The sequence below is a fragment of the Schistocerca gregaria genome, chromosome 2 (assembly GCF_023897955.1).
Source record: "Schistocerca gregaria isolate iqSchGreg1 chromosome 2, iqSchGreg1.2, whole genome shotgun sequence".
NCBI lineage: Eukaryota > Metazoa > Arthropoda > Insecta > Orthoptera > Acrididae > Schistocerca > Schistocerca gregaria.
This window is the reverse complement of record NC_064921.1, coordinates 499,138,107-499,165,121: the sequence shown is the minus strand read 5'-3', so window position 1 is coordinate 499,165,121 and position 27,015 is coordinate 499,138,107. Positions and strand designations below refer to the sequence as shown.

General features: G+C 39.8%; 1 protein-coding gene across 1 annotated transcript in view; it reads left to right on the top strand.

Moving 5' to 3' along the window:
• The window catches only part of LOC126328233 (glypican-6), a 694,415-nt gene that overhangs the window by 659,303 nt on the left and 8,097 nt on the right, over nucleotides 1-27,015 (top strand). The window contains exons 3-9 of the mRNA XM_049996010.1: nucleotides 320-554; nucleotides 4,131-4,287; nucleotides 4,572-4,737; nucleotides 11,024-11,154; nucleotides 11,413-11,589; nucleotides 14,497-14,612; nucleotides 22,252-22,433. Coding sequence (XP_049851967.1) covers nucleotides 320-554; nucleotides 4,131-4,287; nucleotides 4,572-4,737; nucleotides 11,024-11,154; nucleotides 11,413-11,589; nucleotides 14,497-14,612; nucleotides 22,252-22,433 — 1,164 coding nt within the window. The remainder of the gene's footprint in view (nucleotides 1-319; nucleotides 555-4,130; nucleotides 4,288-4,571; nucleotides 4,738-11,023; nucleotides 11,155-11,412; nucleotides 11,590-14,496; nucleotides 14,613-22,251; nucleotides 22,434-27,015) is intronic.

Sequence of the window (27,015 nt, the reverse complement as noted above, 5' to 3'; positions counted from 1 at the left end):
TGATCACTTACATTTTTTTTCCTTTTTTTCCCCCATACTACCACTACCCAAAACATGGAAAGCAAAGAGTTCGCAGTACAAGAGGTTTGTTTCACAGTATAGAAGATGTAGTACTCTTAGCTCTTCAGATTGCATTTCAGAGCCCATGTTTACTGGACTTTTTTTTTCCACCGAATGATCGATCATTCCTGTAATATCCCTGAATATTGACCACTCCCCCTTGAATGCGCCGTATAGCTTTATATAGCCGTAGACGTTAAACATAGTGAATGCTTAATTGAAAATAAAAGATTTCAATTGAATATCTCTTCTGTTGCAGAATTTTTCAAGAAACTTCTGACTCAGTCAAAACGTGATTTCCATGAGATGTTCAAGAGGACGTACGGCATCATATATGAACAACATTCTTATGTCTTCACGGATCTTTTTGAGGAGCTTGAGCGTTATTACGCCCGGGGAAATGTGGCACTTGCTGATGCTCTTGACAATTTTTTCAGTGTATTGTATCAGAAGATGTTTACTGTGTTAAATGCACAGTATCAGTTTGAAGAAACGTAAGTTTTAACATGCATGCCACTGGAACTATATTCACAAGGAGAGGCGGCCTACTCGCGGCGCCGAATTCGTCGATATTCGTGGTGGTGGGACAAGAAAGTGCCCCAAGTGGAAACTCCAGATGGCCAAGCGTTTAGGAATTTTTATACGGATCTATCAGCACGTGCACCTTACCAATTGTCCCTGTGACAGCGTGTATAGAAATAAGTGTTTGGCTCAGCGGTGAGAGCGCATTTCATCCTATGCCTATGCTTTTTGTGCTTATGTAAATTAATAAAATAACCTATATGATGATGCGATTAATTGTGATCTCAGTAGTGTTCGCATTGCTAAGGAGCACACACATATTTACCTCCGGGCGGAGTCGAACCTACGACCCCTCCAATGCTAATCCGATTTCTTACCGCTGAGCCACACACTGCTTCCTAAACGCACTAAACCAGGGACAATTGATAACGTGACATGGTGATAGATCAGTATCAAAATTCCTTTTATTTCCTCCTAAGCTTTTGGCCGTCTGGAGTTTCCGCTTGGGGTACTTTTTGGTCTCACCACGCCCTACATGTACCATGAATTTGGGCGAATTCGGCAATGACGAGTAGGCGTCATTTCCTTGTTAGTGAGATGTTCGTTCATGGATCTCCCACAAAACAAATGTCGCACTTGTTACGATATCACTGTACATAAGTGCAACAGAACAACTTAGTATGTGACATATCACTTCCATTACCACTTTCTTGTAAATCATGTTGAAGAATGTACTTCATTTAAATGTGTGCTTTCACTGTAAGTCAGGCTTGGCCAAGATTTGCGCTCCTAATGCGAGCTCGCGCTTCGCAAAAAGCAGCCGAGTGTGTTTTGCGTTCCGGTTTCCCTCCACCGCGGTGCTTTTGCGAGATCTGTGTGTGAGACAGTTCTGTGCTCAAAACTACACATGTGGGGAAACGTGGAACGACCTGTCTGAAACACTGTGGGGTTACTTCGAAGAGGGAAATATTGCAGCCTACTTATAAAAGCATTATTTTTGTCATTATTTATTTTCAACATAAAATTCTTCTTCCAAAGCAATATTACTTACTTTAGTATCGTACATTAGACAGTGCTAATACGGTGGGCAGAACTATAAAAAGCTTTACGCAAAGGAATAACGTTAAGTTGTGATGTTTACAAGTTTATACACGTTTCTATTTTAGAATATGTAATATATCTGGAACTAGTAATCTGCTGAAATCAGAGACATTTAGTTACTCAGATTGACATCTGTTAGACCCGAGCGTTGGTGGAACTTTATCAGTTTCATAACAGAAGAGAAACGCTCGCACACTTGAGTTGAAACAAACACTGAAATAACTTTAGCGGACTGTCTGCGCAATCGAGGATATTGCTTGTAACATTTTACGAAAGTCTCGTAATTCCTGGCTCTGACAAAAATGTCGTTGAGCTACACTGTGCGTCTGTCATAGTATACGTTAACGGCAGAATTACACCCATATTCGTTTAGGGCCAGAGACAGTTACACTGTACTGGTACTATCTTTGAGTTAGTGTCACAAACACAGTGTTCATTTTGGCATATTTGGCTTTTTTTTTTTTGTATTCAGCCCATTTAAGATTTATCACAATCCTTATCATTAAGTGCCAAGATACTTCAGTAAAATAAGTCTTCAAGTGGTACTATGATAATTAAGGCAAAAGATGAAAGTCGCATGTCTTTGGCGCAGCGTAATGGATAATGTTGTGAATTAGTGAGTCCAGGAAAGTGGGTTCGCATCCCATCATTCCCTCATATGCGAAATTTTTCATTTTCATCTTAGCGTTTTAACACGATTTGGGAATTTCTTATGAATATAAAACAAAAATGTTCTACTATATTCGATGTTGTTTACATTTCCGAATGACTATAAAATGAAGGTTGAACCCAATATTTGGCAGTTTGTTTCCAAATATGTGGCAACTTCAGTGTGTCTAGTTATGCAGGGATCTAAGAGAACAGCTTAAATTGCTGCGAGTGAAACGAGGTGCAATAAAAATTCTTCTTTGTCACAAATCTTTGGCTGTTTATTTCCTGGCGTTAGCAAACTCGTGAGAAGACAGTTACTTCACATGTTAATAACCAATGGCACATACGGTTGGTGTATTTTTCCCGCTAACCACGTGGTTTGTCAGCTCAAGTTGAAAGTAATGAGGTACATCAGCTACCAAAAGTGAGAACGATCTGACATAAAACGAACAGTCTTCAGTCGTGCATTGTCTTGGTATATCTTGGGGAACTCGTGATGAAATGTTTCTTTTACTGAAACAGTCAGTCATGTTTGGTACACAAATGACTGAAACTGAAGATGATTCTTCCGCAGGATTAGTTTTTGTTTAACAGTGTCAATCTTGTCCACCATATCTGATTTTCACGCATGCATTAGGATATTTAATGAATTCAAATACTGTTGATGTAAACCATAAAAGATTTTAGCATTACTCCACTTACTCTTAACACAATTTTTTTTCCCTAATGATCGCCTTTATTCAGCCAGCATAAGACAGATGTATCATATCGTCCTTGTGACTAGTGGAGGAGGAGGATATTGGTGTTTAACGTCCCGTCGACATCGAGGTCATTAGAGACGGAGCACAAGCTCGGATTAGGGAAGGATGGTGAAGCAAGTCGGCCGTGCCATTTCAAAGGAACCATCCCGGCATTTGCCTGGAATGATCTAGGAAAATCACGGAAAACTTAAATCAGGATGGCCGGACGCGGGATTGAACCGTCGTCCTCCCGAATGCGAGTCCAGTGTGCTAGCCACTGCGCCACCTCGCTCGGTCTGTGTCTGGCGTTATCATGACGTTGCAATAAGAATTTTTCGAGCTCGTAATAGTGCGAGCAGATATTAAGTACTTCGTATGGCCTTCAAGCGTACGAAAAGGAATTTAATTTCCGTACAGCACTGACTTCTCCACTTTTTCGTTTTGGGATAACTGCGTAGGTGCCATAGTATTCGTTACGCATAACTTTAATTTAACACAGGTAGCATTGCCATCAAACTGCTTGCCGTGTTAAAACGTGGCTGTCTTGCTGTAGCGGGGCCCAGCTGCAGCTTTCCTGTTCCCTTCCTTCTTCGTCCCTCGCAACCACTCGCTGTTGCGTTCCGAGCGCTAGGTAACAGCGCTGCCGAAGCGCTTGCGCTCGTGGAGCTCCTTTTGGCCAGACCGGCTGTAACGAATGACTTTCTGTTAGATGATTCGCCATAGATGCGATGGAAAGTCAAAGGTTTATGTATAAAAACTGAATATTAGTGGTCCATGCCTGCTTCTCTATTGAATGTGGATATCACGCAGTTGAAGATAATGGGTGGGTTCTCTAATTTTTGCTGACTGTATTTGTTAGTTCTTTTTTCTTTGTCTTTTGCTGAGAGACAAACATGGTGCATCAGAATATCGATTTATTCTTTGGATAAATGTCTGTATTTCTTTTTTCTTTTAGCACAAAAATAAATAAGTTCTATCCCCACACCATTGACTGCGTGTTTCGAAATCCGAAACGTTGCATATGTACTAACAGTCGATTACTTTCCATACCACTAGGTACCTGCGATGCGTCAGCGAGCACATGGAAGAGCTGAAGCCATTCGGTGACGTCCCTCACAAGCTGTCTATACAATTAAAGCGCTCCTTTGTTGCTACACGTACATTTGCCCAAGCGCTTAGTGTAGCGAGTGATGTTGTCAACAACATGGTTATGGTGAGGACCACTTTTAAATACTATGTAGATACTTAAGGAAAATGTGGCTTACATGGTAAGCACGGGTTAACTATGATTTTCGCTATTTTACATCCAAAATTAGAAACGTAATCGTTGTCAAAATATGTCTTTCCTTAGTGTTGTGATAACATATTTTGATATGACAAAGGGAATAGTTTGAAAACATTTTATGGGTGTTACTGGTGTGTCTTAATTGTTAAGGTACATACTGTGATTCCGACGTACTTTCTTTAGATTTATGTGTTCTTTTGTTTTTGTTATAGATTGCCCCGAGCCAAGACTGTATCCGTGCTCTCACAAAAATGACAGGTTGCCCAGCTTGTCAGGGGTTGCCAGAACTGAAAGCGTGCAATAATTATTGTATAAATGTTATGAAAGGCTGCTTGGCATATCATTCGGAACTGGAAACCGATTGGAACACTTTTGTTGGTAAGATGTGACACATAATAAGTAAATAGCTGTAGAAGTGACTCACACTATAAACATTCCGCCGTACAGTGGGTTTGATTGTACTCGAGTTTCATGGTTCCGAGCCCCACTGTGTTAATTGTTTTTGATTATATAGTTACTCCTTGTTATGTCTCATTGCAAACCGCATACTTACGTGTAGTTAGTTTATATGTGGAAATAAATCTGTTCACGAGTTAACCACTGGTGCCGTGATCACGAGTAACAGTAGTTCTGAGACGGCTTCCACGTTCCGCACCATGTCAAAACTACGACTGTTACTTCCGTGCCAGCCGCGTCGGTTTTTCATTCAGCACGAAGATTAATTCCCTCGCCAGTGCCTGCCGTGCCAACCTCAACTAACGGAGTTATCAGCAGGATTACGATCAAACCATCACCTTTTTGGCAACATAACCCCTTGCTTTGGTTTGCGCAACTAGAGTGTCAATTCATCTTAGCACAGATTACGGCAGATAAAACGAAATATAGTTACGTGGTAGATGCGTTAACGGAGAAGTCCAGGGCATTCTCGTTTCGCTCCCGGAAAGCAAACGATATACTGCTATAAAGAATGCATTGATTATGCGATTGTCCCATTCTGAAGCTAAACTTACGCTGTGTAGTTGATTGATTGATTGGGACGGTGAGGGGGATAATGGGACTAAACGGCGAGATTTTCAGTCCCACGCAGTATATGGCTAGCCCGACCCGGCTGCGTAGATGATTTTAACGGTATGTCCCGGAGATCTGAACGCAGTAGCTTCCCCAGGGAAGCGTCCTGGGACCTCTGCTGTTCCCGATCTATATAAATGACCTGGGTGACAATCTCAGTAGTTCTCTTAGGTTGTTCGCAGATGATCCTGTAATTTACCATCTAGTAAGGTCACCCGAAGACGAGTATCAGTTGTAAAGCGATTTAGAAAAGATTGCTGTATGGTGTGGAAGATGGCAGTTGGCGCTAAATAACGAAAAGTGTGAGGTGATCCACATGAGTTCCAAAAGAAATCCGTTGGGATTCGATTACTCGATAACTAGTACAATTCTCTAGGCTGTCAATTCAACTAAGTACCTGGGTGTTAAAATTACGAACAACTTCAGTTGGAAAGACCACATAGATAATATTGTGGAGAAGGCGAGCCAAAGGTTGCGTTTCATTGGCAGGACACTTAGAAGATGCAACAAGTCCACTAAAGAGACAGCTTACACTACACTCGTTCATCCTCTGTTAGAATATTGCTGCGCGGTGTGGGATCCTTACCAGGTGGGATTGACGGAGGACATCGAAAGGACGCAAAAAAAAGCAGCTCGTTTTGTATTATCACGTAATAAGGGAGAGAGTGTGGCAGATATGATACGCGAGATGGGATGGAAGTCATTAAAGCAAAGAAGTTTTTCGTCGCGGCGAGATCTATTTGCGAAATTTCAGTCACCAACTTTCTCTTCCGAATGCGAAAATATTTTGTTGAGCCCAACCTACATAGGTAGGAATAATCATCAAAACAAAATAAGAGAAATCAGAGAGATCAGAGCTCGAACAGAAAGGATTAGGTTTTCTTTTTTCCCGCGCGCTGTTAGGGAGTGGAAGGATAGAGAGAGAGTATGATTGTGGTTCGATGAAACCTCTGCCAAACACTTGAATGTGAATTGCAAAGTAGTCCTATAATGTAGAACAGCAGATCGGATAGCGGAAATGTATCAGGCGACAAGCGTCGCGGCGATGACTATGGCACAGGATAACACGAACTCGGCGACTATATCGTCACTATAGTCTCAACCAGCTGAGCTTACAAGTGACCGTGCTACAAAAAGCACACAAAAGGAGTCGAAATCCTTCGCGAGAGACACAGAACATACGAGATTGGTACCCCAGAAAATTTGGTAAAGACGCACAGAAGTGTATGCCACCATTAAAGCAAATTGTGATGCCAATAAAGCAGCAGCTACAAGCATGTCCACCGGCAACACACACCATTTGTTTGCTACTGACCACAACAGTGGAGCAGTAATCTGTGTACCTCGCAACCAAGTTACCATTGCACAGCCGCAACGATTCTTGCGCGTGTGCTGCAGATGATACAAAGATTAAGTCGTACAGACACGTCACTGTACTACTCAACCTCGGTCTTCATCGCACCTTTGAGTGTCGGTTTACTGTGGCTAATGTATCACACCCCTCACTAGGAGCACTGGCTTTGCACAATATAGCACCGTACCTACATGTGACGCTACAGAACATGACTGTACGAGGTCAGGTAACCCAACTGCTACCACGCCAGTCAGTGGTCTCTGAGGACACAGAATATACTAAAAAACTAAACTCCACCCGAACAGGACGTGAAGTCCCAACGGTACTGACCAGCTGTCGTGTCACCCTCAGCCCACAGGCGTAACTGGATGAGGATATGGAAGGGCATGTGGTCAGCAAACTGCTCTCGGGGCCGTATGTCAGTTTAAGAGATCGGAGCTGCTACTTCTCAGTCAGGTACCTCTTCAGTATGCCTCACAAGGGCTGAGTGCACCCACCTGCCAGCAGCACTCGACAGACACAATGGTCACCCATCCAAGTGCTTAACTTAGGTTATCTGACGAGAACCGGTGTTGCCACTACGGCGAGGCTTTTAGCTCACATCAAATATACACGACTACTAAAAAATTTCACAGAGATGATGAGGCAGTCAGTAATGTTTGCATCTGTCATACACTTGACATTTCATCATATCCCCTCCACCCCAGGTTCGCTAACTTATGCACACCCTTGACGATTATCTCCTAATGAATTACAAATTATCAAACAAGAGCTTTGTAGCATGTTAGGTCGAGGTATCTGCTGCTCTTCAAGTAGCAGCTGGGCAGCCTCCTCCCCCCCCCCCCCTTCCCTTTTCATGTGGTACCCAAAAAGATGAATGACTGGTGCCCCTGTGGTGATTACCGGCAGTTAAATGTGAGAACCATTGTGGACAGATACCCTGTGCCACATATAGAGGATTCTCTGCTGAGGTACAAGGCAAAACAATTTTTTCAACAACATATTGGTCAGAGCATACTACCAAATTTTGGTCCAGAAGACACTCCCAAGACAGCTGTCACCAGTCACCACGCAGTTTGGTTTATTAGAGTTCACACAAATGCCAATTGTGCTCTGTAATCCAGCCCAGACGTTTCAGCGGTTCGTGGATGAGATAACATATGATCTAGAATTTTGTTAATTATATACAGATGATGTGCTCATTATGTCTGCATCTGAAGAGGAATATATGCAGTGTTTGACATTAAGTTGTTTGAACGTTAGCACACACAAGGACTAATAGTGAACCTATTAAAGTGTATTTTTGGTGTCAAGGAATCCAGTTTCTTGGCTACACAATGGATGCATGTGGCATCCAACCATACCCATGTAGCCACAGCCGGTTACAATTCAGCAGTTGCGGCAGTATACCGCCTATCAGAGGTTTTGGTCACATCACGCATTGATAAAAGTACCATGGAATGGATTCCAGCAAAAAAAGAAAGAGAGAGAGAGAGAGAGAGAGAGAGAGAGAGAGGAAAAAAGGAGAAAGAAAGAGCATTCTTTGGAAGGCCACCATTTCAGTATCTTTTCGGACCACAAGCCACTAACTTATGCCTTCAAAGTGAAACCAAATAAGGTATTTCCAAGATAACTGAGGCATATTGACTACATTGGTCAATTTGTAACCAACATGTGCAAGACAAACTTAATGTATCTGCTGATGCACTCTCTCGGATTGAAGCAATTGACATAATTGAGCATTTATCACTGCACATTGAGGCCATAGTTGCCACTATTAATTTTGATGCCATGGCATGGGCGAACAAGACGATGAGGAGCTTCATACATTGCTTGTGCAACAATCAGGTTTCCAACTATGAAGGGTGACAGTATTGGACACAAACACTTTGGCTGTTTGTTCTGCAGCAGTTTTGAGCTCTGACAATCTCTTCAATGCACTGTCTAACATATCTTGGAGTCTGAGGAACCACGAATCTGATTAAACAGGGTTTCCTCTAGCCCAGCATGAATGTCAGCTGTAAACTGTATGTCTGACAATGTATGGCCTGTCAAAATACAGAATCACATGACAGGTAAAATATGCTTTCACAGTTGGAAATGTCACAATTAATGAAATTTGTAAGCTGTTATGCTATGGTCGAATCGATTTCAACTTAAAATCTAATGTTTCATCCCTGTCCGCTGAGGATATTTTCAAGAGGGATCATAGCTTTTCTGAATGTTGGATTGTGAATCAAAATTCAGAGAAGCTTTGATCCCCCTTGAAAATGTCCTCTGCAGATGGGGTCAAAACATTGGGTTTTAAGGTGAAATCCATTTGAACATGGCATAATAGCCCAGAATGTTTTATTAATTGTGAATAATCACAAAACATGTCAAGGCACCACTAGGTACATTTATACTGCCTGACAAGCAATTTGAACCCATCCATGTAGATATTGTGGGCCCACTATCAATTTCCTAAGGCTGCACTTACAGCCTTAAGATTGTGAGCAGATACTAGAGATGGCCAGAAGCATTACCTATGGCAGACATCACCGTGGAGACTGTCAAAAACGTTTTTCAGAGGATAGTCTGCATATTTTAGTATATCATTGAGAATAATGACAGATCAAGGATGTCAATTTGAGACATACCTCTTTAAAGCCCTTCCCACATTGTTAGATGCCAAGTGAATAAGGACTATCACTTATCATCCTGCAGCGAAAGGTATGGTGGAACACATACACCGACAATTGTAATTGGCCCTTAGATGCCACTCAGCAGAGAAGTGGATAGAATCTCTACAGATTGTTTTAGAAGGATCAGAAAAAGTTTTCAAGTGTAACCTCCAAGTCACAATGGCAGAGTTAGTATATGGCCAATTATTGTGTCTTTCTGGAGAGTTGATTCAAGATATGGGAGTTGAAATCATTGCAGCATCAGACTTCGCTATCAAGTTGAGACCCCACCTACATTAGTTTCAGTCAAGTACAGCCTCAGGACAAACTGGACGCCACACATTTGTCTTTGCAGATGTAGCCACTTGTTCACATGTGCTATTATGCAATGACACAGTCTGAGACTGCTGCAACCCCCAAATGAAGGTCCAGTAATTAGTTGAGGTGACAATAATTTCAAGATGAAGATCTGTGGCATACCTATCATGGTTGCGCTTGACCATATCAGATCGGTATTTCAAGATCCACAGCCAACAGAAAAGGAACTGGCATTGAGAAACATGAAGAAGCAAGAAGCAGCAACTAAAGGTCCTCCCGCATGTCAAGCAGCAGAGGAGCCTCGATGAACATTGGATGCTGCCACAAGGAAACATTAGCAGGTGCTACCACCCCGCAACTAGAACAACACACCAACCCCAAAGAGAAGCCCCTGGGCTTCAAGAAAAGCTGTGATCGTACAATCTGGATGACATGTCAAATTTAAAAGAAGTATCACGGATGCTGGGGAGGGGTAAAGACTCAGTATAGTGACTCCCACTGTGTACATTCCATGGTACAGTGGTGTAGATTGTTAGAGAGTTCCATGGGTTCATGATACAGTGTGTTTATTAATTGCTTTTGATTATATAGTTATTCCTTGTTTGTCTAGTTCACACTGAATGTCATGCAAACCATATACTTCTGTGTGATTAATTTGTGCGTGGAAATTAATCTGTTCGTTGGTTAACCACATCTTAGGATCCAGTTGCTGTATCAGGGTGACAATGCATGGTTGTATGCAGGAGCTGGATCTAAGAATGACTGTTTGAGCTGGTCAAAACTGGTCATCTCTAAAGATAATTGTCAGTCTGCCAGAAAATAAATGAAATATTGAAGAGAGTTTGTGAATAGTAGTAATGTCTGTCATATTAAATAATGTACTTCAACTTTAATAGCATTTTCCACCTGCTGGTTCGGCACAGGCTAATATCTTTTCACAACAGCTTTCTTGACTATACATTTTTGTCTAGTGACTTTTAGTTGAGAGTTAATGTCCATAATATAGCCTGTAAATTCATTTTGAGTGGTGTAATCTGTTTAATAGTTCATTCATTCATATTAAGGATATATCACTGTAAACAGTATTTATAAATATTAGTGTGGTCAAAGGACGTAGAAAACTCTTGTATCTGTGTTATTGTGTTTGATTGGCTTCATGCAAATACTGCCTTGTGTTTTAACACTTAAATTTTATTTTTAATTGAACCTAGTGTTCAGCAGGATCCTCTTCAATTACTAACATACTTCCACCACTTCACAGATATTATGGACAAAGTAGCTGAGAGGCTGCTGGGACCATTCAACATTGAGATGGTAGTGGAGCCTATTGACATAAAAATCTCAGAAGCTATCATGAATTTCCAGGAAAATGGGCATGAAATATCACAAAGGGTAATTTCATAATTGGATTTTTTAAAGTTTTTTGTTTGTTCTTTAAGCAGTTAGTGTTCTAAAAAGTGATCAGTACTTATTAATGTATTTCCTCTGATTAAAATATCTTCTGAAGCTGACTGTTTCATTTTAATGTCATCATTTTAATGTCATCATATTAATGTCATCTTATTAATGGCCATTGGAAAGATTACACCTTAATGTAATTTTTTTCCTTCATTATGTTGCATTTTAAAAAAATGTTATCTTCACTTTTAGGTATTCAGTGGTTGTGGAAAACCATTATTGGGAAGACGAAGGAGGCGTGATGCTTCTGAACTTAGTTTTGATACTTTCAACATGGGTGCAGACAGTGATAACCTAGATGACAATGATGATGATGGTGGAAGTGGTAGTGCAAAATTGACAAAACTTATCAAAGATATCAAGTCAAGGGTGGGTAGTGGCAAAACAAGTTGCCTGAATCTTTGTGCATTCATTCAAAAGCCTAGAATGTCTACATTTTATTACTAATCAATCATTAAATCCAGGAATTTCATAAAATGTTTTTAACATGCATGTTTAAAATGTTGCAGTTTCATGAATTAATGCAATAAAGAATTTAATTAGATTGATGCTGCAACATATAGGCCTTTCTACAATTACTTTTCCCTTTATTACATTGTATGAGAGTAATTCACAAATATTGTATTTCTTATTAGAATAAATTTTGTCATGTTGCACAAAAATGATTTCTGAAATTTAAAAAATGGAAAAAACAGAACTAAAGTATTCATTTCATGATGTTGGGTTGCATGAAGCTTCATTTTGGTTGTTGTGTGTAGTGACTATAGAACTGTTAGCAGACTTAGCATTATCAGCAGATAATGTTCTTTAGAAATGTTGTACTATGGGAAATGACATACAATCCTAAGGAATAAAATACAATTTTCAGTAATTTTGTCAGCTACGAAATTTATAGTGGTGAAATGTCTAAACAAAGTCCACAGAACAGCACAGGAAAAACTTCATTTGTGATACTCAATGGGTGAACTGTCCACAACTAAAATAACAAACTTGTTTCAATAAAAGAACAGTGAGGAATTTCCAGGATGGCAAGGGGCAAAATGGTCAGCAACTAAGCAAAATTTCATCAGCAAAGAAACTAATTACAAGGACAACTGGACAGAAACACACAGTAATCCAGCTTAGAAACTATTATACTTCTTGTGCCACCAATCGTACACTGAAGAGACAAAGAAACTGGCACACCTGCCTGATTTCATGTACAGCCCCCAAGTATGCAGAAGTGCTGCAATACAACATGGCATGGACTTGACTAATGTCTGAAGTAGTGCTAGTGAGAACTGACAATATGAATCCTGCAGGTCTGTCCATAAAACTGTATGATTACAAGACAATGGAGATCTCTTCTGAATAGAATGTTGCAAGGCATCCCAGATATGCTCCGTTATGTTCATGTCTGGGAAGTTCAGTGGTCAGATGAAAGGTTTAAACTCAGAAGAGTGGTCCTGGAGCCACTGCAGGAATTCTGGATGTGTGGGACGTCACATTGTCCTGCTGGTTTTACACAAGTCCACTGGAATGCATAATGGACATGAATGGATGCAGGTTATTGGATAGGATGCTTACGTACATGTCACCTGTCAGTTGTATGTTGATGTATAAGGGGTCCCATATCACACCAACTGCCCATGCGCCATATCATTACAGAGCCTCCACCAGCTTGAACAGTCTCCTGCTGACATGCAGGATCTGTGGATTTACGAGGTTGTCCATCCGTTAGATACAATCTGAAATGAGACTTGTCTGACCAGGCAACATGATTCCAGTCTTAAACAGTCCAGAGTTGGTGTTGACAGGCCCAAGCGAGGCATAAAGCTTTGTGTTGGGTAGTCATCAAGGGTACATGAGTGGGTCTTCGGCTCCAAAAGCCCATATTGATGATGTCTCATTGAATGGTTTGCACACTGACATTTGTTGATCGCCCAGCATTGAAATGTGCAGAAATTTGCAAAGGGGTTGCACTTTTGCCACATTCAACCATTTTCTTCAGTCATTGTTGGTCCTGTACTTGCAGGATATTTTTCCAGCTGCAGTGGTGTTGGAGATTTGATGTTTTTTACTAGTTTCCTGATATTCATGGCACACTCATGAAATGGTTGTTGTGAAAATTCCCACTTCATTGGTACCTTGGAGATGCTGTGTCCCATCGGTCTATGGCCAACTGTAACACCCCATTCAGACTCACTTAAATCTTGATGACCTGCCATTGTAGCAGCAGTAACCAGTCTAACAAGTGCACCAGACACTTGTCGTCTCATATAGGCATCTGCAGTGCCATGTTCTGCCTGTTTACATATCTCCGAATTTGAATACACGTGCCTGTACTAGTTTTTTTTTTTTTTTGGCACTTCAGTGTATATTCCTACATGATGACTTGTGTATGGTCTGAGCAATCACCTATCGCAGCTTCAAATTTTCTCTGTCTCTGAATTTATTTTAATCCCTTGGAATGGTCATATGATACTAACCTTAGTTGTGATAGCCTGTCTCTCACAAGTAGTTAAAGTCATTGCATGCAGATATACTTGTGAGCAAGTACAGTTTATTTGTATCTAAACTACACCCAGACTTCGAAAACATTTTGAGGGCCTTTCCTCAAAGTTGAGTATACAATGTAGGAAGACATTCCTAGGCCCCTCAGTAAAAACTAATTTTGGGATTTTGTAAGTAAATTTTTTAACATCTAACAGTTGATACGGTTTGACTTTTGTGTAGCACTCTCATTTGAGTTCAGATATATAACCATTTTTGGCGCTTTCTCTGTAGATGTTACATGTTGCCTTTTAATCATTGTAAGCTTTTTCTTTTCTTTAGGAAGAAAAGAGCCCAAATAACTGTTTTATTTATTAATCAATGATGCACAAATGTGTTACAGAGGAAAAATAAGCAAGCTCATACTAGAATGTTGAAACTGTGTGTGAAGCTTTTTGTGTTTCATTATGTTGTTTTGGGTTAGTTTATCAATAACAAGATTATTTGGAGGTTTTTCAACTCCATTTGTTTTCCTTTTGGTGGAGGTAAATAACATTGTAAGAGAAAGATAACATGAATATGTTTGTTCTCCTATTACTAATGCTTCAAACATATTTTATTTTGGTAGTTAACATTCTGACAGAAAGAAGATTAATTTAGGTTACGTTGTCACTGATGTGATTATCCTCACTACCGGAGTTTACATTGTGTGTGTGCTTATGGTACTAGTGAGACTCTTCATTTTTTCATGCAAAATAAAACATTTTCTATCATGAGGTTTTTATTACTTATGTCTTTTTAAAGGTACAAGATACAAAAATGTTCTGGTCACATTTACCATACCAAATATGCAACAATGATGCTGTAGCTGCTAGTCCTGCCAAGGAAGACAGCTGTTGGAATGGAGCAATGAAAGCCAGGTACATATTTTTCCTTTCATAATATTTTGTAGATCATTAGTCCAGAGCAGCATCAGTACAAACAAATATAAATGTAAATAGTTGACTTAGGTTATAATCTAATAACAATGTATTAGAATCCAACACACACTCACACTCAAATGGAGGAAATAGTACACAAAGATCAGGAAACGATTGTCGCCACCAGAAAAGCCTGTATGTGGAAACAGTTATACATACTAGCTGAATACCCTGGCTTCACCTGGTTATTTATGTACTTCACCTTTACATGCCTCTTCCCAACTTATCCTCTATCCACTTGCCTCCTCACATACTTTGTCTTCCACCTCACACCGTCTCGCTCTTCCAGCTGTACTGTCATACCCGCATCATTTTTCGTAAGCCAACTATCCCTCTTCATCCTTCATGTGCCAACATTTCCCTCTCCCCCCCTACCCCACCCCCTCCCCCTTTACCACACACTCCACTCACATCATCCTCCTCCTCCTCCTCCTCCTCCTCCTCCTCCTCCTCCTCCTCCCCCCCCCTCTCCTCCTGCTGTCCATCACCTCCTCTATCCCTCTCGACTGTCACCAAGCTGTGCTCATCCACACATGTGCACAGCTGTGCCAATTCACATGTGTAAAACAGGTTGATAGAGTGGGCAAATACTAGTCCAACACAATGCCTGTCGTGCAGGATAGCCTACATGATGTTGGGACTTTGAAACAATTTCTTGCCTCTGACATGTAGGCTGCCCCGCAGAGGACATTGATAAGGCATGGTGACGCTATCCCCAAAGAGCACAACTGTTATGCAGTGCCACTTATAAAGGAACAGCTGAAAAACAATTTTTTGTCTGTATCTCTGCTCCTGTCAGAGCTAGGAGATTATGAACCCTACAGTTCTGATATTCATGAATTTTCCTGTTCGTGTGCCAACGTTGGTTGAAGGAGATCGGAAGGAGATCCTGGTCAGACATATATACGTATATGTATTTCAAATTAATGATGATGTAACTAAAATAGAAAGAAACTTCCACATGGGAAAAATATATTAAAAACAAAGATTCCAAGACTTACCAAGCGGGAAAGTGCCGGCAGACAGGCACATTAACAAAACACACAAACACACACACAGAATTACTAGCTTTCGCAACCGATGGTTGCTTCTTCAGGAAGGAGAGGGAAAGACGAAAGGATGTGGGTTTTAAGGGAGAGGGTAAGGAGTCATTCCAATCCCGGGAGCGGAAAGGCTTCCCTTAGGGGAAAAAAAGGACAGGTGCACACCCGCACACACATACACACACATATCCATCCGCACATACACAGACACAAGCAGACACATTTAAAGGCAAAGCTAGTAATTCTGTGTGTGTGTTTGTGTGTTTTGTTAATGTGCCTGTCTGCCGGCGCTTTCCCGCTTGGTAAGTCTTGGAATCTTTGTTTTTCGTATATGTATTTCTGTACATGAATACAGTTTGTCATGTAACTGGGTAAATAACAAAATGTACTCACCAAGCAGCAGGAGAAAACACGCACAAAGGTAAAGAAATGCACAAGTTTTTGTAATCAACAGCTCCTCCTCCTGGCAGAAGGGTTAAAAGGGAAGGACAGCAGATCAAGGAAGAGAACTGGTGAGGCTTCTGAAATGAGGAGAATGATGGAAAAGTTGTCCAAACCCCAAGTTACAACAGACTCCCAGACAGGATGAGAACAAAAGACTGACTGTTGGGCACTGCACTGGATTAAATTTGAAAACCTGAGCTCAAAAGTGAAATATAGGGTAATAAGCAACACGGAGATTACTGACACAACATTGTGCAAGAGTTAGAGTGAAAATTGCATTATTTGTGATACAGTGGGGGGTGGGAGTGGGGGAAAATAGACAGGTCAGAAAATAGGAGATACAGAAAGCTGAAAGTGAATAAAGAAAGGAATAGTTAATGAGAATAAATGCCGAGACTGAGAAAACTAAAGGAAATAGTTAATGTAAATTAAGGCCAGGTGGGTTGTGAGAAGCAAGAACATGTTACATTGCCAGTTCCCATCTGCAAACTTATGTGAAACCAGAGTCTGGTGGAAGAATCCAAATAACATGTGTGGTGAAACAGTCATCAAGGTCACAACTGTAATGTCGTTGAGCATGCTATGCAACAGGGTACTGTGTGTTCCAATATATGCCCTCTATATACATCCATTTGTCTTAACTGGGAACTTGGTGGTAGTCACACCAATGTAGAAGGCCATATAACAGTGCTGACATAAAACGTGGTACATGATATGTGTCATTTCACAGGTGGCTCTGCCTTTGGTAATATATGTTTTGCCAGTTACAGGGCTGGTGTAGGTGGCGGTAGGAGGGTACATAAGGCATGTCTTCCAGTGAGATGGTCACACCTAGGGTACCGAAATGGGCGCAGAAAGAGCATAGGATCCAACCAAGAGTTTGCAGAGATAGGGGGTGGGGGGAGGGGAGAGACAAAAAGCTATTCTAGGTGTGGTGAGCAAAAGTCAAATAGAATGGACCTCATTTTAGGGCATGTTTTACGAAGTTAAAGTAGCCGTTTAATACATTCAAGGCCAGGATAATACTGAATGATAAGAGGTGTAATCCTACCATGTTTTTGGAGGAATCAATGGTATTAGTATTGGATGTGGTGACTCAGGAAATCTTCTTTTGAGCTAAGCTGATAGTCATTATGTTCAGTAAAGGCCGGGGTGAGAGTGGTAGTGTATTGCTGTACAGTGTCTGCATCTGAATAAATATGTTTGCCTTGAATGCCATGGCTGTATAGAAGGAAACATTTCACATGGAAAGGATGGGATTTGTTAAAATGTAAGTACTGTTGTTTTGTTTGTAGGTTTAAGGTGGACATAAGTTCATGGCTGACCCTCAATGAGGATGATGTCACCATTGAGGAAAGTGGCATGGGATTTGAAAAAGAACCATGTTAAGTGTAACTGGGAGAATGTTTTCACTTCATCAGACTCCTCTCCTCCTACAAAATACTGCAGTTATCTTCCCCCATGTTTCCTTGGATGGTTATCATTCACCACACCAACTTTAAATTGCAACAACTGGCCAGACTTCACCATAAAAAGCTATCCTACCTCCTAATAAACAACATTGGTAGCAGTGTTTCCCTCCCTGCCCCTCTCTAGCTCCCTAAACAGCCACATCATCAACCACCTCTCCTCTCCTTCAAGTGGAGTTTGGCCAAACTTCTTAAGATCTCCATCATTCATCAGTGCCTCCCAGAGCAATAACAACTTATTATCGCAATCACTAGCCACAACAATACTGTGTTTTCAACGTCTCATCTAAGGGACTTTCCTCTCCTGAGTTAACTGTATTATTGAAGTTTCTCACTTCGAACTGTAAACCTGCATTTGATCATGCTCTTTTGGTCAAGGACCTACAGTCCTTTACACATTGAGTGTCAACTAGAAATATCACTTTGCCACCCAAACTCAAAACCTTTCCAACAGAAAATCTGATATTGAACCCTGTTTTGAACAGTTTCACCCACAGTCTCAACTTGATCCATCTCCACTACCTCAAGATCACCCTTCCAAGAATTCCTAACACCCAGCATCATTTCACAACCCTTTCTCATGTCCCTGTAACCTGACCCTAACATGTCTTATTCAGAATTCCAAGCTCTTTGTTCCATAAAAACTGATGACTCAATCATCATCCTCCCAGCGAACAGGGATCTACCACTGTTGAACTTGATGGATGGGAAACTCGGGGCCTCTCATAAGGACTAACAGCTCAGTCTATAGAACTTCTTACCCCCACCCAATCCATGCACTCCCACCTTTTACCTGCACCCTAGGATCCACAGACCTCATCACCCAGGCTATCATGTAGTTTCTAGCTTCAAAGCACCCACGAAATGTATATCTGCCTTAGCTCATCAAAACTTGGAACCTGTAGCACAAAACCTCCCCTCCTATATTAAAGACAACAACCATTTCCTAGATTATTTGAAGTCTCTGCCTGTCCCACTCCCATTTCATACCTTGCTAATCACCACTGTCACCAATTTTATGTATACCAACATCCCCTCTTTACACAGTCTGTCTGCTACTGAACATTAACTCAATCAGCACCCAACTGAATCCTAACCTATGATGAGCTTCCTGCTCACCTATACCACCTTTATACTTCCCATGAACTACATTACCTTCGAGGGGCAGACATACAAACAGATCAGGGGCATGGCCATGGGAACCAGGATGGCTCCTTCCTATGCCAACCTTTTGATGGGTCACCTGGAGGGGACTTTCATGGGATCCATAAGTCTTCAACTCTTGATCTGGTTTAGATGCATTGAGGACATCTTTCCCATATGTACTCATGGTAAGGCTGACCTGTTAAAATTTTGGGAATTTCTAAACACATCTCCCAGTTAAATTTCACATGGTCCTATTCTGAATCCCATGCCACTTTCCTTGGCATTGACCTCATCCTCACCAAGAGTCAGCAACACACTTTAGTTGACATGAAAGATACTAACATACTAACAAGACAACAGTACTTACATATTAACAGTACTTAAATATTAACAGTTACCCATCCTTTCCATGTCAAACATTCCCTCCCATACAGCTTTGGCATTCAAGCAAACATACTTGTTCAGATTCTATACAGCAATGCACCACATTTTCACATCAGCATTCACTGGACATAATTACCCCACCAAACTAGCTCAAAAGCAGGTTTTACAAGTCATCGCATCCAATCCTGGTACTGTTGGTCCCCCCCCCCCTCTCCCAAAAAAAAAAAAAAAAAAAAAGGGTGTATACTTCTCATAACTCAGTATCATCCTGGTCTTGAATGCATTAATTGGCTACTTTGACAGGGCTATGAAATCCTAAAATCATGCACTAAAATGAGTTCCATTCCATCCAACACAATGCCCACCACTCCTATAACAGCTTTTTGTCTCTCTACCTCCCCCCCCCCCCCACCCTCCCTCCCCTTCCTACTCTCCTCCCCAATCTCTGCAAACTCCTGGTCAGACCCTATGCTGCTCCTGCAACAATTTTCCTACTATAGGGCTTCCACCCATGTAACCATCGCCATTGCAAGACTTGCCTTATGCACCCTTCTACCATAACTGGTGAAATATGTACTATCAAAGGGAAAGCCACATGTGAAATAACACATGCTATGCACCAGCTGTAATGTCAACATTGTTTGGCCTTCTTCATTGGTACAAATACCAGCAAGTTACTAGTTAGGATGAATGGCCTTAAGTGAAGAGTGTGTACTGGCCACACACAATATCCTGTTGCACAGCATGCTCAACAACATGACAGCTGTACCTTGATACTACACATGCTTTCTGAATTCTTCTCCCAGACACCAGTTTCTCTGAATTCCACTGGTGCGAACTGACAGTATAATATGTTTTAGATTATCATCACCCAAATGATCTTAATTTATATTAACTATTTTGTTTAACTTCCTCAGTCTCAACATTTCTTATCTGTAACTATTTCTTTCTTCATTCTATTTTGGTTTTCTATGTCTCCTGTTTTCTGCCTGTTTATCTTTACCTCACTATCATCTCTGCAACATATAACACCCTTAGCACTCTGCTCTTATTAACTCTTGCACAATGTTTTGTCAGTAATCTCTGTGTTGTTTATTACACTATCTTCTACCTTTAAGCTCCTTTGTTACCTACACATGTTACATAGCAGTATGTATGGAAGAAAGAGCCACTGGTGCTGGAAGCTTGTTCATCCATTTACCTGTGTATGTGCTTTATCCTCCCACCACTTGGTGAGTATATTAAAACCATTTGAGAAACTAGAGTATAAAGGGGTCAGTTAATTAAAGACAGAATCTGTTGGCAAAAGGAAATACCTCTCAGAAATGTTTCACAAAATATGATACCATAAAAAAAAGTTGTGCTATTAACTACAGGCTAAATGGCAGAAAAATAATATAAAAAATTTTGTAACTAAGAGGTAACTCGGCAAGAAAAGTTGTCCATTCACATAGCAACGTAAGGAACGACATTTGCCTGAAAATAACAGTTGATCTGATATATAAATATGATTTCTGTGGATCTTTCTTGAAGTTGATAGAATAAATGATAACTTATCTCATTTTTATATCAAGTATAATGACAGTTACCTATGTAAGTTAGCTCTACTGCAAAAACTGATCTGAGTATGAAACTATTGGGAGATGTAAAATTTTTAGCAGAGACCGGAGTCCATTTTGTTCCTTGGCTACCTTTCTTGCAACAGGAGAAATGATGATTTATTATGGAGCCTTTCACAGCCACTCAGCTACTGTGAAACATTTCTTGGAGTTTGGAAAGGGCTAGGTGCAAGGCCCACATGTCTTGCCTGTTGGCATCTCAGCTTTACTCTTATTAGTGTTAGGCCAAATGACTTTATGTCTACACAGTCACCTTTGTGTCCTTAGGATATTCCTTAGATTATTCTGAAACATTTTGGGAGCAACAGGATTGTGCTACATCCAATAGAAGTATTCACAGGACCAAAAATTGTGTTCTGGTATCATTTGCCAATGAGAAGCATTGTCTTACATTTCACAAGTGCCAATTTATCTCGGGTAAGTGTTCTCCTATATGAGAATAACTCCACTGTATACCTGAATGGTACCATGTAGGCAAGGAAATGCAGTTGTCTTGTCTTTTGATGGTATCATTCCCTGCCATCGCACATATCCATATACGCAATGATCCATCAGTCCAGATTATGCTTTTCTGGGCTTTGAATGGCTATGTTTCTTTTCTTAGTCTTACCGCTGTTCTGAGATGTGCATTGAGCAGAAGGACAGATATGAGGTGTTGACTTTCATATCTTACCATGATGTAGCGGTTTGGTGTGGATGCCTTCTCATTGGCTGTTGGCCAGTATTGATAAGATGGTTGATATGCTTCACAATCCCCTGTCTGTTATTGCCATTTGCAGTAGTCAGTGGCCATACTGGCACAAAAGGTTATTGCCCATGATGCTCAACAATACTGGTTGCATAATTAAGATAATTCTTATTTACTGTTCCATCTCAGTTCAATTTCACATTTCAGTCACTTTGGATTATCTTCAAATCTAAGTTCTGAGTAGGCAATACAGGTTGCTGATGCAAAGGCTGAAATCTGAGGAAATGTGCAACTGAGATGGAACAATAAATGATAATTATCATAAAAATATATACACAGTTGCTGAATATCTCAAGATGACTATTTTGACTACAGTGTATACTGGTTGCAATTTTCCTCAAATTAAGACACCCATGACTTAGTGGTATGCGAAAATCACAGTATCTAAAAAAATCTCAAACTTGAAGTGTCCCCATGCATTAGGTACCTATGATCTCACCATGATAAATTTCTCTAATAATGTGTCTCTCATGCCTTCATGTACTAGACTGTATGTCAACAGTTAGAATAAAGGCCTGGCAATATCCCAGTTGTGTGACATGTTAAACTACTCCTTTTACTATGCAAACAGTAGCATTCGCCCTCCAACACTGATATTCACTCTTGTTCAATTGATTGTGACTCTATTTCAAGTCTAAGAAGATTTTAATTGTTGTATACAACTATTCAATTCTCAATACTCTAACTGTATGGACATTCTTTGAATGTGTTTCACATTTTCTGCAGGTATGAACCTCAGATAACAGGTGACGGTATCAGCAACCAACAGAGTAATCCAGAAGTCAATGTTGATGTAAGTCACCCTAGCAGTCTGCTGAATGAACAGATGTTTACACTCAGATTAATCACCAGTAAACTGAAAAGTGCATTCAATGGGCTTGATGTGGACTGGATGGACATGGATCCTGGTAAGTCATCATGAAACTATTTGAACATTAAAATATAAATTACTTTCTTGTTATTTCTGTGATATATTATACCATTTTATAGCTTACTTTAAATTAACATTTTAAATTTGAAAAATTAAAATATGAATAAATGAAAAAAATTGACCGCATTATTTTCAACTGGATCTCACCTCATAACAAAGAAAAAGTATAGAGAGATTGTAACCTATTTCATGTGGTCCATTAATAAGTATGCTTCAGTTCTTAAGAGAGAGGCAAAAACAATAAGGAAAAAATTCAACAATATGGAAAAGATCTCTGTGCAGCCATAACTGATGGAGTAACAAGCACTCATGATCTAGTGCTACAGCAGACCTACTTGTTGATTCCTGCAACTCAGTCCAAATAACTAACACTGCAAGCTGTTAAATCTCACCTCTTTTATGTGGTCTGCACTCACTCTGATGTTCTGTTCCAACTGTTATCACATACAAATTCTTGGATTAAAAGATGTGCCAGAGAAGAGGATGGTTGATGAGCAAAGAAGCACCCAATGTGTCTGGTAAAAACAAACTATTTTGTTGAGGCCCTGTGTTCTCCAGTTAAGTTGGTGTGTACATCAGCAACAGTTTCAAATCTGAGCTAAATGTGCATCACACCAGAATTCATGGACATCACTAATTCAAAGCAATCATCTTCCCAATGTACCTTGGACAAACTGGTGCTCACAAATAAATTATGGTGGCTCGTGTGACTTTGTAAGTGAAACACAAGGTTGGTTCTGATCCTTCTTGGCATCTCAACCAACAAGATTTGCTACTACTATTCAACTTACATACACAATTGCAACCAGAATGCCATCTACAATTATCTACCACAACACTTACCAATAACACTGTGAGAGACGACATAATAGCGTGGCATAAGTGGATCTAATCACATCTAAATCTATAGTTACTGTCACAGATAGTTTTTTAACTTTTAAACACCAATTAAAGTCACTTCCTAAGTGAACATAAATAATCATACTTCACAAATGTAAGTCAAACTAACAGTAACGCTTATTGTGTCACTGAAGGATACCCTCTGTCAACACCCATTGTGATCTGCCGAGACCAAGGTGATGCTACCCCTATTTGTAACTTTTTCAGAGACTATGATGTCATGTATCATTATCCTAATATTCATAATTTAATTACTTTGAGCTACACCAGTAACTCGTTTGTAAATAACTTGGAACACTTCTTGTATCAATTCTGTGATTGCTCTATCTGCTTTGGAACATCTTTTTTCGAAAGAGTGCTTTTTCTCCTACCCTTTAGAGTGACAGATGAATCCTTCCTGCTGTTGCTAAGGGATTTCTTCCCACTAAAACTGCAACTTACATTTTAGTTTTGATGGAAGCACACCTACGCTAAGCTTACTGGAATACTGGAAATGTCTCGCCTTCACCACTCTTCGGACCTCACTTCTGCCCACATAGTGGACTCGAGCCTCCCACAGATACACCTCACCAACTCTGTTGCCAGTGGTTGAACATGGCTGCTGGTCACACCTCCCCAAATCCTGATGTCCTACTCAATGTAATTCACATGAATCTTGAACCAAATGTCAGATTTAGATGCAGTTGGCATCAATAAATTTCTGATTCCACAGAACATATATTTAGGGTGTGTTCTATAACTAATTATTCTTTTCCTGAACTTAAGAGATTGATAAAGCTTTATTTCAGAAATAATTGTGGTCAGTGAAATAGCATATCACTGCCATGTCTCAAGATAAAGTTCTCTTTCAGGGTTTAAGTGCATCAATAATTTTGCAAGAGAATAATTCACAGGACAGGTATATTTTCTATTTTTTGTGCATTCATCAATTGATTTAATAATAATCTAACTGTACAAGTAGTATAAATTTTTATCTCCTTTTCCTATTGTGGCCAATGAAAATGATAGTACAGTTAGCTCAAAGAAACTGCACCCACTTCCTGCTGGAATTCAGCTAATGCTTTGTTTTGCTTTGTCCTTGTACAATGACATGGTGGTAAATGGCACCAAAGAGGAGATACAATTTTTTTTTTATTTGGACATCCATATCAAAAAATTTGTTGCAGATTTTCTTACTGACTACTGACTTGAAGAAAACAATTTTGTGCTGATTTTAATTCGTTGGCTCAAGCTACATCTTATTAAACTTGTATGCCTCTTCTTCCAACCTTTCAATTGTTCCACACATTCTGAAATGCAGAATTATACTGTTGCATGCTTAACAGTTCATAGTTTACTGTATGACCGTAATTTAAGTTCAAATGTGAAATCGTTTGTTGTTTTTGTGGTTCTTAGTCTGAAGACAGTTTTGGTCCAGATTTACACAATATTCTGTCTTGTGCAAGTTTCTTCATATCTACATAACTACTACAGCCCAGATCAATTTTAACCAGCTTACTCTAGTTGAGCCTTAGCATACTTCTACTGCTTTAACTCACACACCTCCTTCCATTACCAAATTGACAGTTCCTTGATGCGTCAAGATGGGTCCTGTCAATAGAACCCTTCTTTTATAGTCATATTGTGCCATACATTTCATTTCTTCCCAGTTTCATTCAGCCAGTGTCTGTTCATTGGTTAGCCTGTCTACCAGTCTAACTTTCAACATTTTTCTGTAGCACCACATCTCAAAATCTTCTATTCTCTTCCTGTCAGCACTGGCTATTCTCCATGTTTCACATCTGTATAAGGCTACATTCCATACAAGGACTTTTAGAAAAAACTTCCTAACACTTAAATTTATGTTTGTCATTAACATACCTTTCTTTTCCAGAGAAACGTTTTGCTGCTCCAGTCTGCATTTTATATCCTCTATACTTTAGCCATTATCAGTTCCTTGGTTCTCAAACAGAAAAACTATTCTACCACATTTAGTTGAATAACTTTGAGGTAGGCTGCAACCCTATCTCAATCCCTTCTCACTTACTGTCAACCTTTCATGCCCTCCAACCCCTAGAATTTGTGTCTTGTTTCTATATAATTTGTAGATAACCTTTTCCTCCCTGAACTTTCTTTTGAGCACCTTCAGAATTTCAAAAAATGTATCCCAGTCAACATTGTCATAAATCATTTCTAAATCTACAAATGTTGTAAATGTGGGTCTCTCTTTCTCCAACCAATCTTCTAAGATAAACTTCAGGGTCAGTATCACTTTGCATGTTCCTCTGTTTATCCTGAATTCAAACTGATAGTCACCCAAAACTTTCTCTATCAGTCTTTCAATCCTTCTGCAAATAGTTTGTGATTGTATTTTGCAACTAGGTGGAAAGATGTTAATGATTCTAGGGAATGCAGTCTACTCAAAGTGCCTTGTTTTTAGTTAAAATTTGATGAAGTGCTGAGAGATTTATTAATATATATTTCTTTCACCTTTCAATCTATCTGTTTTTGGTTAGTAGTGGTTTCTTCTGAGCGCTTGATGTTCATACAGTTGCTTCTCACTTCTCATGAGGTTTATTTAATGTTCCTATGCATGACATACATCTTTCCTATAGTCATGCATGATTCTACAGCTTTGAATTTCTCCTTTATTCACTCGTGTTTTGCCATTTTGTACTTTGCAGTCTCTATTTTAGATTTCATATCCCCTTTTAGCTGCCTTTATATTTTCTGTTCTGATCTGCTAAATTTAATATCTCAACTGTTATAAAAGGACTGCTAATGAGCCCAATCTCTCTGCCTTATTGTTCATCTGCTGCCTTTACTAGTTCATGTGTTGTAGCTAACCATTCATCTTCTGCTCTGCCACAGCAGTAATAAAATCTGGCTACGTTGGCAAATCTTACAAGGCCAGACCAATCAGTCCTAGAGAATATTGCTTCTGATGTTTTTAAAAAGGTGCTATACTCATCAGGTATCTTATTTTAGTCCAGCCTCTCCACATACGCTCTTCAGAACTGGTTGCATCTACAGATCTGTAGTATTGAGATTTATATCTCTGAGGCGCACAAGCTACCCCACTACAGCAGGATCCATGGTTGATGAAAGATTGAAATGGTTTATCAATGGAATGGAAAGCAGTCTTTTGATAAAAGTGCTAAAGTAACCAAAATATAATTTTAAGTGTTTTGTAAACAGTTTTCATGAATGGTAACAAACAAGCAAAATGCATGTTAATTAATGAATTAGTGTGAATAACCAGAGATCTTCTTTGTCACAGGTAACTTGAACACATAGCTTAGAATCTCTTTCTTTTAAGTTTTTCAGCTGCAAATTTTAAAATTGCATCATCACAATTAATAGCTGCAAATTTTAAAATTGTGTAATTACAATCGATACCTTTGATCTTCTGTAGAATATGCCTTGTGGTGGCAAACACACATAAAGTTATGCACAGTAACAAAAGAATGCCAATGCTCACAATGAGTTTCATGCACAATAATGGCAGTTTAATGCATGATACTAACAGTGACTTCATTTATACTGTTCCAAATATGCAGACAATACAAGAAAATATATTCCAACAGAAAGTCTCAGAAGAGGCAAAACAAAATTTTGTTGAGTTGTTCTGGTCCAGTGTGAATACTTACCTATTTGCATTGCATAATTCAAAACATAAA